Source organism: Falco punctatus (genome assembly GCF_963210335.1).
Source record: "Falco punctatus genome assembly, chromosome: 3".
Lineage (NCBI taxonomy): Eukaryota > Metazoa > Chordata > Aves > Falconiformes > Falconidae > Falco > Falco punctatus.
In genome coordinates this window covers 39,661,173-39,675,510 of record NC_137582.1, presented here as the reverse complement: position 1 = coordinate 39,675,510, position 14,338 = coordinate 39,661,173, and the positions used below count along the sequence as shown (strand labels likewise).

The window sequence follows — 14,338 nt, the reverse complement described above, 5'->3', positions numbered from 1 at the left end:
TTGCATCACTCTGGAGTACTCAGATATAAATTCAAGATAAAATTTTCCAAAGAATTGCATCAGGGATTAGGATATGTTTCCCCTTTTTATTAAACATCATTAGAGTGATTGTGTTGTGTTGCTTCTGCCTTGGTAAGGGCTGGAGACCCAAGTAACTGTGACTTCTAATCCCTTCTACCTCTTTTTTTTTTTTTTTTTTTTTTTTTTTTAACTGGCTCTAGGAGGTTAGCAGTGTTTTACTCCCTTTTTTGCCTTTGGAAGTCACTGGCAATCAAGAAGGTAACTTGGTTCTCTAGGAAATTCTTTACAACTGGGTCATTGGGTAATTTTTTCTAGAATATTTCATAAATTTGATGTAGTTTAAGAGAGGTTTTATTGTAATTCTAACTTCTATTACAGACACTTCAGAAGTGGTGGCTTGGATGAGTAAATGAGACAGTTGGATGATGAATACTGCAATTAAAGAGATTGTGTCCTGTGTGCAATTTACACTTGATGGACTTTTTACATCTGAATATGTATGCTTTTGGTATTTACTCCATCACCCCCCAAAACAATACTTAATTAAAATGAAGAAGAAATTAAGCTATATCCTGGTAATCTGCTTGGTGTGCTTCCATACTGTGGACTGCAGTTTGGCACTGAGACACCTGAAGTAGCTTTGAAATAACTGACTCCATTAGCAACAGTTGTCATTGTATATTTAAGCACATTTGAACTGAAACATAGCCTTGATGAAGAAGCAGCAGTGTTAAGTTGCACTTTAGGCTGATACTTTTTCATGATCTTTTCTCATCCAAAAAAATCCTGGATCAAACTAAATGTTGGGTGTCAGGATAACAGGCAGCATTTTCTGACAACAAACTGTGCTAGGTATGTGCATGATATCCATGCTAGGTAGTTTTTATATTTGGCTTTAAAAATAAAGGGTTTCAGTGTTAGAGGTTGAGGAACAAATGTATGAGTCCTTTCCTCTGTGGCACACAGGGAGAATTTTGTGGACAGCTGGCTGTTCTGGAGTCACTTCATTGTGTGATACATGCATTGAGGAGAAAAGCAAGACATGCCACATCATTTGCTGCAAACCCAATATATACATATATTTATATATGCAGGTGTTTTGACATCCAAATCATGTCTCACAACATGTTGAAGTTGGGATTATCTGTTAATTGATCAGCCTACTGTGTGCTTGGGTGATGCAGTATGATTGGGTGAATTCAATCTTTACGCAGCAGCAAGAAAATAGTTGAGTTTTTTGCTTTGATTTTTTGTAGTGTATTTTTTCTAAAAAGATACCTGTCTCTTAATGTTTGTATCTAAATTCTGATATAGGAGACAATTCCCATGAGATATTATCACAGACATTTTACAAAGGTACTGAAATGTGAATTACTCAGGTTTTAAGTCATATTCTTTCTCTGGTGTCATAAAGATTAGATTGCTAAAGCTGTTATTAGAGAACAGTTGATAACTGAAAAAATGATGTAAAAATATTTTTATATAAAAAATTACCATGGCTAATTAAAGCAATTTATCTCATGATGCTAAAAAATTACTTTCTTAGTACATTTTAAAGATTTCTTATTTCTTTGACACTAATAAACAGTTGTCTAGCCTGTTGGTCCTAACTAGAGTACTTTTAAATTTTGATTAGAGAAAGGAAAATTGAAAAATTTCAATTAAAACAAAATTTTGGTTTAATCCTCTGTTGGAGAATTACATTATTGGCTTTCAATGAAAACTGCCAAAAATTGTGATTAGCTGAGCTCTAACAACCCCATTACTTTATTCCTTCCTCTTCCTCTTTCCTGTATGCCATAAACTGATGACTCTGTGGAGTTTCTGTCATTAGACCTGTCATTATGATTGATATGGAAGGGCAGTGACCAAGGAAGGCTGATGCTGTCACTGTCTTAGAGGACTCCAGAGCAGAATCGTAAATGAATCTGCTCCAAGGAAAGTGCACTATGATGGGGCTCACTTCACTATAAGCAGTAATAAATAAAAACCCTGGAAAGCACCAATGGGGCAGATTTAAACTCTGTAACATAAGAAGAAATAGGGTGATTACCTCATGATGAGCCTTAAGCTATGACCTCTTTCCCTTAACTAATTCTTCAGATTCCTGCCTGAGATAATCTTGGACACATAAACCCTTTCTTAAAGAGAGTGGAGTTGGCTCCCTGGCTTATAAACCAACTTTTCCTGGATTTAGGAGTGACGGTGCAGTGGGCAAAAATATCCAAACACACAAAGCTCCTCATAGCTATAACTGTCTTCTGTGCTATGCTTCCTGCAAAGAGCTGGGCTGCGTCCTATCTGCTCAGCCATGAAGATTATTTCTTTGCTGCAGCTAAGCTTGTGGCCAAGAAACTGGGAATTGTGCTCATCTCTGGCTAGGCAAGCAGTGGGGAGTAAAGACAGTATTTTATACTGTGGATGAAGGCAGAGAAATTGTTAAGGAAGAAGGAATTTTTTGAAGACCATATCCAATCTCAACAGTACCTTGGAGTGTGGGTGTTCATCTGTCAGGAGGATTAATGATGAATTTAAGTTTTTCGTCAAAAAGGATATTTTTTGCAGAGTTCTGGATGGCTCTGTCATGCATAGCTATCATTACTCTTTAAAAGAAAATTTTGTTAAAGATTACGTCATGAGCTTGAGGAATAGATTCAAAGCAGGTACTACTGACGGGCTAGCTCTGATCTTCAAAAAAATCATTATTTCAGTTAAAATAGCTGCATAATGTATTTTGAAACTTGTGTGAAATAAAAACCAACAAAACAACTGTACAATTACTTTAACCATGACAGCTGTTTTAAGAGTTGAAAATGTGGGCAGATCCTTTACAAGAGAATGTATTGTGGGGTTCTGAGGCTCATAGGTTCATAAGAGCTACAAGACATTTTAGCTGGCTTTAGAGGCAGGAAGCTCTAAACGTGATCAGGTGCCCCCATTTTGATCTAGCATAAGTCCAATTTACTCTAAATCTGTATGCCGGAATCCAGTTGGTAAAACCGTTCTTAACAAAAATTATTTGAGAAATATATTAACTTTACAACTTGTTCATATTCAGAGCTAATTCTAAGTATGAGCTGACTTAATGTCGCACACTATATGCAACAAAGACAAACTATGGTGGCTTTTATTTTAAAATGTTATGGTCTCATGATTCCATTGTAGAATGATGAAGCAATTGTATGACAATTTATAAGAACAAAACATACATGTGGAAGAAGTGTGTTAATCTTTGTTTTCTATAATGGGTACAATTGGAAGAAGAGCTGATTATGATAATGTGACAAGAAAATGGAAAAGAAAAAGATTTTACAAACTGTCATATAAAACTTCCTGACTTAAGATTAGAATATTTTCTTATGGCTATTAAAGAATGCTGTGGCTTATGACACTGAAATACTGGCCCAGTAGGGTAAATAGAAAATCCCTACTGTTTCCTAAAGTCAGTGGGGTTTGCATCCATATGAGGGTTAAAAGCTTTATTGTGTCATTATTATATTGTTAGAGTAATTCCGTCAAAATAAATGTTACATTTTGGGAGTCAAAATGTACCCTATAAATTTTTTACTTGCCGATGATATTCATAATAACAGACAAAATGGAATTCAATGCATTAGAGACTTCTGAAGAAGAGAACCAAGAACAGATGTTCTAGGATTAAGTTGATATTAACATCTTTGCATAATCATGGTCTTGCATAACCAAGGACATACTTGTTTTTAATGAGTAATTTGATTAGACGGTGAAAACTCCATGTCAAGATCAATAGAAAAATAAATTCTAGCACGTGGAATTTGTCTGTTATATTTGAGTATTCTTTGGCTGTGTTAAGGAGTTTTTTACGTTTAATCTGTGCCAAAAATTTTTAGACATGATCTCCAGTGTCTGCATGGGAATTTGGGCTTAGAAATACTGGATTACTGTTATTTATATAACACAGTCTCACTCTAAGAAACTTAGTCTGAATTTATGATTAAATAATTGAGGCTCTATCAAGAAATGTGTTTCCTTCCTGGAAATATTTGAGTTTCCCAACCTGAGCCTTGGTATCAGAGAGTCAGGTATCTGGAAACTATTTCTGCAACTATCGGAAGACTGAGAAAGTCAAGCAGCGGTATGGTTACTTTGTACAAGAGGGACCACTTCGAGCAAACCCCAGCTTAGTGCAGTAAAAACTGTGCATACACAGTATGGTATAATTTATTTCAAGAAGAATAGGTTTTACTATGCTTTTGAAAGGAAGAAACTTGCATTTGCATTTCAGGTACAAGCCTATCCTTCCATGTCCCTTAAGAATAAAAAATAAATATAAACAGTTGTGGTAAACAATAATTCACATTCTTTAACTTGTCCTAAGCCTGACTGTTACTTACATGAGTGCCTATTTTTTTGCCAGCCTAGCCATAAAATCAATGAAGGACAACCTTACTCTAAGTTTTCATATTTTGTGTTTTCACTGTGTAAGATTTCAGAAAAAGCTGATTATAGAAAAGGGAAAGAAAATATCTTTCATTTCAGATAAACTATTGGTTTAGAGGAAGTAAAGCCTTATGTTGGAAGTATGTTGGATAATACTCTTTTGGCTAAGAAAAGTGCCTATTACTAAAAGGAAATCTCACAAGACAGAAAATGCACTTAATTTAGCTTGGGCAGTTGAACTAAGCCTTTCAGTTTCATATTTGTGCTTTATTCACTGCAGCATGGCTGCACATGCTTCTAAAGGGAACACTGTGATGGGATTAAAACTTTTTTCCCCCTTGTTGAAAACGTGTTGGTTTTTTCTTGTGTAACACAAATGGAGTATACAATTGTCAAGTTTCACTTTTTTCTTCAGTCTTCTGCCCTGGTAACCGAAGCTTTAAAAATGGGCAATACTTTTTTTTCTTTTCTTTTTTTTTTTTTTCTTTTAAGTAGTATAAGAGAGACACACCAAGTATTTCTAAGAAGATGTCCCTGTATTTTCTTTCAAATTTCAGACATGGGACACAGAACTGGAGAGATCTGCAGAGTCATGGGCCGAAACCTGTCTATGGGAGCATGGGCCTGCAAGCCTTCTTCCATCCATTGGACAGAATTTGGGGGCACACTGGGGAAGGTAGTTTAAGATACTGTTTTATAATATATATGTTTGGGTGGGTTTTTTTAATCTAACAAAATTTGCTTGTTGCTTAAAGGAAGAATGATAGAAGCTACAGCTTTTGAATGACCTAATAGACTACCACTGGCTTTCATAGGTACAGACCTCCAACATTTCATGTCCAAGCATGGTATGATGAAGTGAGAGATTTCACTTATCCCCATCCTCACGAATGCAACCCATATTGTCCTTACAAATGCTCGGGTCCTGTTTGTACGCATTACACACAGGTATGTAGATGGATTTGGTTTTTGTCAGCTATGGAAAAAGACCGGTCAAGACTCCAGTTAGGTTGCTATATGACATGTAGAATGTGTTAATCTTGCAGTTTATACCATAGCACTGAAGGACAAAAGGGGCATGTTGTTGTTAGACCCCATAGTTACAAGCATTGGGTACTGGTGACATAGAGTAGGGTTGTCATGCAAATCTTCAGATTTCATCCTCATATATATCACTTCCTTACCAGGAATAAGGTAAAAACTCAACAAAGCTGAGTGTAAAACTTCAGTATTACTGCTCAGTGTACTTTGAATAATCCAGTCTCTGTGCTGGCATGCTGAAGAAACAGCACATTTTTTTTTAAAAAAAGTTTTCTTAAGAGAATTCCTCGGATCAAAAAACAGTTTTTAACATGTTGTTTGAAGTTCAGTGAGATTTTGAAATTGCATAAGAATTAATTTATTTGGTACTTCTGAAATCTGTGTATCTAGCCTGAATTTTTCCAGGGGGAAACCAGTCCACATTTCAGTGAAACCATGTTCCACGTATAAAAATCCAAAATCCACATATAATTTTCTATATAATATTAGAAAACTTCAAAATGATTGATATTTAAACATTTATTTTCTGTTTACTAGCATACTTTACAATTGTATCTAATGTTAAGACAGAATTAACTCCATATTCTTATTTACCATTTCTGTAAAAATACCTGTAATTACACTTGCCTATTACACGCGAGATCCACAATACATGTAAGTATTGTGGTGCTGATTTTTCACAGTACATCTCTTGTTCAACTCTGAAATCCTGCTGGAACTAGACAGTTGGCTTATCTTGAATTAGTATAAGTTTACCACCTGTCATATTTTCTAATTTGAATGTTCCAGCCTTTGTCATTCAGTTTATTTTGAGATCTGCAATGAAATTTTTTTCAACAGATGAATAAAGGAACACAGGCACCTTAGACTACGATGACATGGAAGCATATTCATTTAAAATCCATTACTTGAGTCTTCTCGGTATATCAGGTTTTTGTGAAGTTTTATAGTTTATGTTACCTCCTTTCACTGCTGACAAATATCTGTCCTCTCAGTCTAACCTAGCTAAACCCTCTGCGTCCTTAGGTTGTGCTGAGAAGTAGGAACCGATGCACAGGAACCTAACTGCTTCTAACTCATGATTATCTGTTAATTGTAATCCCAAGAATCTGTTCTTCAGGCCACGTTTTGTAAATCTTTTACTACACTGTCAAATACATGCTTAGACCATTTATATAAAATTAAAGCCGTATCTTTCGTATTAAGGTAAAGCTTTTCTTTCTAATAGGAGTATGACCGCATGGCCTTTTGACAGTTGTGATTAGGTCACTTCAACCCATTTATAATGGAGGGGAATATAACATCACTTTTGTTACTTGAGTTTTGTATGTTGAAATTTGGAGACAGTTTTGATTTCATGTTAATCAGCTTTGGTTTTCTCACATCTTTTTCTTTCCTTTTCCATAGGTTGTTTGGGCTACAAGTAGCAGAATTGGTTGTGCAATTAATTTGTGTCATAACATGAACATTTGGGGGCAGATTTGGCCGAAAGCAGTCTATCTTGTATGCAATTATTCTCCTAAGTAAGTAGGCTGACACCCAAAAATGTCTTGAGGGGGTAAGATACTTTATAATAATACAGGAAATAATCTGAAAGGTAATCAGTCTGGGTTTTCTACTTTGTACTGTTACAAAGTAAAGCATTGTTCCCAGGGCAGCCTTGGCTGCACAAATACTCTTGTGATTTTCTAGAGCTTCAGTTTTCTCACTTGTGTTTTAGAATACAACATCAGAGATCTTTGTTGTAGTGTGGTATTTGCCCCCAAAATAAATGCATCTCCCCATTGTGGCTTTAAGGAATGTGTGACACTGAAGCCCACGGTTAAGATCAAATTCTATAGTATACTCCATTTAGGAGAGCAGAGCCTGCTCTCGTATAATGGAAAAATTTAGTCTTAGATTTTGCAGCAGCTTACAGCTGTACTTCAATTTTTGCTTCATGGACTTTTCAATTACTTCTTGTGCATTTGGTATAGCATCATTGGATCATTCAGGTTGGAAAAGACCTTTAAGATCATTGAGTCCAGCCACTAACCCAGCACTGCCAAGTCCACCACTAAACCATGTCCCTAAGTGCCATGTCTATGCGTCTTTTAAATAGTTCTAGGGACGGTGACTCAACCACTTCCCTGGGCAGCCAGTTCCAATGCTTGATAACCCTTCTGGTGAAATTTTTCCCAAAATCTAATATAAAAGAAATTTCCTGATACCTAATCTAAACCTCCCCTGGTGCAACTTGAGGTCATTTCCTCTCATCACTTCTTACTTGGAATATCAAAATAAAGTTACAGAATAAGTGTCTGCTAGTTTTCAACATTTATTTGTCCACATGTTAAATGCTGTTTAATGTTTATATGTTCATTTATTAAGGGGTATTTCACTAATTTATTCATTTATTTTGTGTAAAGGGGGAACTGGTGGGGTCATGCTCCTTATAAACCCGGCCGCCCATGTTCCGCATGTCCTCCTAGTTTTGGAGGAGGTTGCAGAGAAAATCTTTGTTACAGAGGTATGTACTATTTCAACAGTACATATATAAATGGGAAATGTAACCTTTCTTTTGCTTTCTTTCTGCATTATGCTTCAACATAGTGGGATAGAATATATTATGCATGTGCCCAAAGACCTGGTAGGGGCCCACTTTGCTGTGATGAAGGAGATCGTGTACCTGTGATACATGAGACTGAGCCTCACCAGAGGGAGTGGAGCGTACTGAACTCCTGCTGATTTGAGTGCTGTTTGAGGGCTTTTGGTACACAAAGATGTAGACTGTTGCCGTGTGCTATTTGTATGTCTTTCTGTAACTAGTGGACATCTACACAGTCATTTGTTTGTTGGGAAACATCTCAGTGACATATTCATGTGCTTTACTATAGGAACAATCAAGAACAAGACTAGAAGACATTATTAATTAAACAAAATGTCAGCTAGGATAATTATTAACTTATTACAATTTTTGTAATGCTATTCATGCTTCCAGCATTGACACACAGCATGTTATGAAGCTGCTATTTCTTTGTAGTTTTCTTTGTGTACAAGTAATTTTGCAATTTTTTTTAATAACTTTAGAAAGTTCATATGGACTGTAAAAGCGGCACGAGTGTGCCCAAATACCTTCCTTGTGGTTCTCGGTTAAGTAAGAAATGTAGATTCAGTCATGAATATTTCAAAATTATTTTCATTATGTTTGTATAAAAGGACCTCATTTTCAGATATGTTTTTCTGAAATCAGCTTCCTTAATTACCAGTTATCTGTGAACTTGGTAAAACACTTCCAGTGTATAATAGAAGTATCAGCTTTCTTCTGTTGGTTTTCTGATGTCATAAAGATACGAAACCAGGAATGTTAAGAGCAGTTTCATACCTCAGTTGCACTGCCTGTGCTAGAAAAAAAAAATCTACCTTTTGTCAGCATCAGAAACATACTTGAGATGTATTATTAATCTTGAAGTCTTCATCTCATGAAGTACTGGAAAGTTTCCCTTGCTTTCTTGCTTTTATTCATCCACTATTTTATGAGAACGAAGCCATGTTACCAAAACATGGTAAAGGATTTACAGTCCACCAACACTGATTTTTTTTTTTTTCTGAGATATTATATTTTTGCCCATTTTCTGAAACAGAGGATTCAGAAAGGCCTTATTCTCCCCACGAACCAGAAGAGGAAACCAATGAGATTGAACGGCAGCGATCCAAAGCCCAGGATGCAACGTCACAAAGTCGGCCAAGAACTCATTCACCTTCAGGCTCCACAGGCAGTGATGACAGTGAGAAAAATGAAGTAATAAGCACACAGCAAATGTGTAAGGAATTTACGTGATTTGCAAGTGGTCAACAAATTTTAATTATATAGTATCAAATTCATTGCAGTGAAATTGCTTTTTGCTTGTTTTAGCTCAGATTGTTTCATGTGAAGTAAGGCTAAGAGATCAGTGCAAAGGAACAACTTGCAATAGGTATGGTAAATTTTACAGTTGTCATTCTGAGATTATTCTAAAAGGATATATTTGTATGTGAGCTGGAATTTTTCTCTTTTTGTAATCCCAGGATTTAAAACCAAGTTGTATTTTATTTTCTTAGGTATGAATGTCCTGCTGGCTGTTTGGATAGTAAAGCCAAAGTTATTGGCAGTGTACATTATGAAATGGTAAATGTTTTAAAATCAGATTTTATACCAAGAGAATGTTCAATAAAATGTCTTTTCCATTGGAATACTAGTTAAAATCGTATTAAGAAGAGATTTTGAAGAAATCAGTATTCACCAAAAATAAAAGCTTACCCCAAATGTTTAAGATAGCATCAGATGATCTACATTTGAATCTGCTGTTCTGCATGTACTGTCTGAATGGACTTCATACTTCTTACATATGCAGAGCAGTAGAATTTTCATGTTCACATGTGAAGGTGTGTCTTAAGGAGAAATACTGCAATTTGTGGGTACACTCAGAAATTGTTTCAAGTAAGGTAGGCCTACTTGTGTGAGCTTAATGCTAACTGAAAATATATTATTTTTTCTGTAGAACTGAAAAACAGTATAGGAAGTAACAGCTACTGTAAACAAATAAACTGTAAATGAGTATAGTTTTATCTCTGAGCAAGGCAAAGTGGCGTTTTCTTTATTTGAAATAATACTTATATAGACCACATCATACTTAATAGACTACCAAGTTTTTGATGACACATTGTAATTAAAACCTATTTTTTTCCACAAATAGATTATAATGTAAAATTGTGACTTTGTCTAACATGGAATTGCTTTTCCTGCTCTTCTTTTCAGCAATCCAGTATTTGTAAAGCTGCCATACATTATGGCATCCTAGACAATGAAGGTGGTTGGGTTGATGTCACTAGGCAAGGAAGGAAAAATTACTTTATCAAGTCTTACAGAAATGGTGTTCAGTCAATTGGGTAAGTTTTCTTAAGATTAAAATTAATGGAATGTTTTTCACTTGATTCTTTTTATTTCACACAAAATATACCACAGAAATAACATTTTATTCATACTTCTGATCATAAAGAATATCAAAATGCTGTAACAATGCATGTGCATATACAGGTATTGTATCCATTCTGAAACTTTACCCAGTGTTTAATGATGGACAGAAGAGTGGCACAGTAATGATTTGAAAGAAGGGGAAATAATTTACAAAATCACTTGGGCTTAATAAGTAAAATTAAAAAAAATAATAAAATAAGTAAATTAGTATTTTTAGTTAAATAATCTCAATATTTGGAGTATTCAATTAATTAATTTTTCAGTGTATATATTTATTGTGGAAAACTAGTGAATACTGGCACTGAAGTAGATTGTTGTACATGTTTTCAACAAAACTGGTAATATTTCCAGGATTGAGCCATGGACACAGCAATCTATGACAGGTGACAGGGCAATAATCTTAGTTTGTGTTTGGAAGTGACCCACTTGTACTGTGCATACGAACAATATGAACCAAGTAGAAAATACACCTCTTCCTATACGTTTGATAGTTTCATCACAATTACACAATTTACATTATAATATTCTACGCCAATATTTTGTACAATTTCTGCATTGGCCAGTGATGGAATAATAGTGCATATTGTGGAAACTTCATGTGAAGGTTTGGATGCTTGCCCTAAGATTGGTATGTGATAACAGATCCAAATACCTGTTGACATGCTAAAAGAAAAAAAAACATCAAAACAGTGCATAAAAGTGGAGAATACTTGACTGTTTCCATATGTAATTATCCAGTGATAGAGCAACATCAATATTAATATGTTTGAATATAAGACCATATTAGTATTTTCAAATAAATGTGTTTTGCGGAGCTGTATGTTGCTGTCCTTATTTCTGTCTATATTTAGTATATTTGTAATAGTAGTATGTGTGTAACAGTTAATGTAGGAGTAATACTGAACTGAAAGAACATAGAATTTTGCTGAGTGATGTATTTGGCTCAGGTGTGAACCCAAGGATAAAGAGATAGGTAATTGGTACAGGCTGTGTTCTCACTCTCTGCTGTGCATGCCACCTGCTACACCACTTGTCATAATTTCTCTTTTCAGCAGATTTACCTAACCCAGAACAGAGAGAAACACTGACCAGGTAGACTAAATTCAATGAATCTGGGTAGCACTTAAGGCATTGATACCAATTTGTTTCTTTGGGTCATCTGATGATCTGACTGTGGTTTAAGTTACCCCTCGTAAAAATGAAGATGCAGACAAATATCTCTTTTAATGCTTTGAGGCAAAGAGAGAAATAAATCTTGATTATATCAATACTAACACGTTAGGAGCCAGCTTTCTAACAAACGTAGGAGTAGTTAAACTGTTCAGACTAGAGGGAACTGATTTCCTGTCACTTGAAATCTCTGTGTTTCTGTGCCATATGAGACATGAGTGTCCAGTCTACAGAGTGTGTTTAGGACCTGTCTTCTGAGAATTGGAATTCAGAGTGAGGTATTAACACTTGGTTTTCTTACTATGGGCATGGGTAACTGTATCATTGCTGAACAGTAATGGCCAATGGGTTTGGTTTTGTGATTCAGAGGTTGTAAAAAAAAAAAAAAAAAAAGTTATGTTATAGATAAAAGACTTAAAGGACCAAATCTATACCTTCCAATCTACAACCAATATTTGAAGAAACTCCTGTCAACTATGTGTGTGTGCAGGTGACATAATTGTTCATTAACATCGTATAGTATTTCAGACATCACCTTTCAGAATGAATTTACAACATATTGTGATCAGACATCAGCTTCATAAGTCAGTCTATAAAAATCAAAGTCTTTGGGCTAAATAAAGATGATTTACCAAAGTTTCAATCTTCATAAGGTCCATCAATAAGGCTAAGGATACCTTGCAGCTACCTGACTCACCAGTGTCTAGATGGAGCCTTGCATAAACTACGTACCTATTGAATGAACAGATGAAATGCAGCGCATCTCACTCAAGTGCATATTGCAAAACAGAAAGACAGAAAATGGAATGTCAGTGCAACATACAGCAAAATTTCTAATCTTCAGCTCCTTTGATTTATAATCAAAATTGCTAATACAGATGTTTTTTCATCTGGTGCATTTTTGTCATGAGTAGGGAATAGGGAATAATTTCCTTGGATTTTTTTAAAATAGTAAATAACTTCATGAGTGCCAAAAGGATCATTGGCCTCTTTGTTACAGATGAAAAATGCTAGTCTCAGAGGCATATCCAATGAATTAAAAGAGGAGGAAAATAGGCGATAGAGAGGAATAAAATAGAAGAGTTGATCAATTGCAATGTAACAACAGAATGCATATACCTGACTTCATATAATAAGAAATGGATACATCTGGGTACCGTATGATTACCAAGAAACGCAGACTTTTACATGTTATACTGGCTTTTTAGTGATACTGGTCATAATTTAACATGGATACAAGATCCAAAAGTGAAATAAATGAAATTTTTCAAAAAGGCTGCCAGGAGAAACTCTTTTCAGTGTTGGAGCTGTTTGTAGGAAGGAATCTTTAGGGGGAAGTGGATGATCTCTTCTGGTATGTGGATGCTTCTGAGCAAGCACAGGTTTTGGTTGCTGCATTTTGAGGGACAAATTGCATGATTTGTTCCTAACACACTTACTCCGTAGTGAATTTAATTACTGAAAGAGTTTACCACGCACACCTGTTTCTCAAACAGGTTCACTGGGACTGCAAAGTAAATGTGTCATTGCAATAGATTCACAACTGGGGAGAGGGGATGCCGTGAGTAAAAATTTGATTGGGGATAACGCCTTGAGTTTATTTCTAGATTCTCTAATAAAAACTCGTGTAGCTAAAAGAAATCGCTGGGAGATGTTATTTACTGATTATTTCTATTGTTTCTTCTTCAGAAAATACCAGTCTGCTAACTCCTTCACTGTGTCTAAAGTAACAGGTTAGCATTTGTTTCTTATAAACCCACTACTACTTTGAGTTGTTTCTTCTCAATAGCACACATTTATTTGTTTCTGTTTTACTTTTCAGTTCAAGCTATCACCTGTGAAACAACAGTGGAACAACTTTGCCCATTTAAAAAACCAGCCTCACACTGTCCAAGGTAAAATTCTTTGACTTTTATTAATCTAAAGTGCTGCCATATTTCCTGTCAGTTACTAATTATCTATAGTTGTCATTGATGAAGGTGACAGCAGTAGCTGGAAAAGTGAAGTGAGAAATGTTTTACTGGTATTTCAGTCTTTGATCTAAGTAGAAGGCCAGGTAGGTAAAGATGATCTACAGGCTTTTTCATTATGAGAATCTCACTTTCTTTTACCCATACAGATAGATCCCTTGGCAAATCTTAGTGAAATCATTGTTAGTTAGACTATAGACTGTGAAGAAAAATGCATTTTTATTTTTCATTGTCCACTACTGTATGTATGCATCTTGGGCAAAATACACTTTATTTAAGTTTATTTACTAGTAAAACAGATATAATAAAAGAATATGGTACAGATAATTTTCATAGAAGTTATTGACTTGTTTTTTCTGGAGTTTTCTGGAATTCTGGAGGACAGAGTGAGCAAATACGTTTGCAAAAAAATTGAAGTATGTATGGTTAAGGTAAGGTAGGGTGTGGTCCGCAGGTCAGTTAACAGCTTTAAATATATGGGCCATTTCTCTGAAGCCTGCATTTTAACCCTTTGAAAGGAGCCTGTGCCACAATATTTTGAGGAAGGAAATTGGTAACAGTTCTTAAAACCATAGATGAGTCAAAGGTAAATACACTGCAGCATGATTTACCGCAAACTGAGCTGGAGATATCCACAAGATTACTTTCATAGCAATCCTACAGCCAATGCAGGAAGCAAGTACAAAGCCAGAACTGTTAGGAAAACATCCCTTCATGTAGC

The 14,338-nt window shown here is 35.3% G+C and overlaps 1 protein-coding gene across 2 annotated transcripts in view; it reads left to right on the top strand.

The window, feature by feature from the left end:
- Nucleotides 1-14,338, top strand: part of CRISPLD1 (cysteine rich secretory protein LCCL domain containing 1) — a 46,187-nt gene that overhangs the window by 18,596 nt on the left and 13,253 nt on the right. For both annotated transcript variants that reach the window (XM_080381104.1, XM_080381105.1), the window contains 10 exons: nucleotides 4,998-5,116; nucleotides 5,256-5,388; nucleotides 6,889-7,004; nucleotides 7,890-7,990; nucleotides 9,105-9,284; nucleotides 9,377-9,437; nucleotides 9,562-9,628; nucleotides 10,259-10,389; nucleotides 13,337-13,380; nucleotides 13,470-13,542. In XM_080381104.1, the coding sequence (XP_080237230.1) occupies nucleotides 4,998-5,116; nucleotides 5,256-5,388; nucleotides 6,889-7,004; nucleotides 7,890-7,990; nucleotides 9,105-9,284; nucleotides 9,377-9,437; nucleotides 9,562-9,628; nucleotides 10,259-10,389; nucleotides 13,337-13,380; nucleotides 13,470-13,542 (1,025 nt within the window). The remainder of the gene's footprint in view (nucleotides 1-4,997; nucleotides 5,117-5,255; nucleotides 5,389-6,888; nucleotides 7,005-7,889; nucleotides 7,991-9,104; nucleotides 9,285-9,376; nucleotides 9,438-9,561; nucleotides 9,629-10,258; nucleotides 10,390-13,336; nucleotides 13,381-13,469; nucleotides 13,543-14,338) is intronic.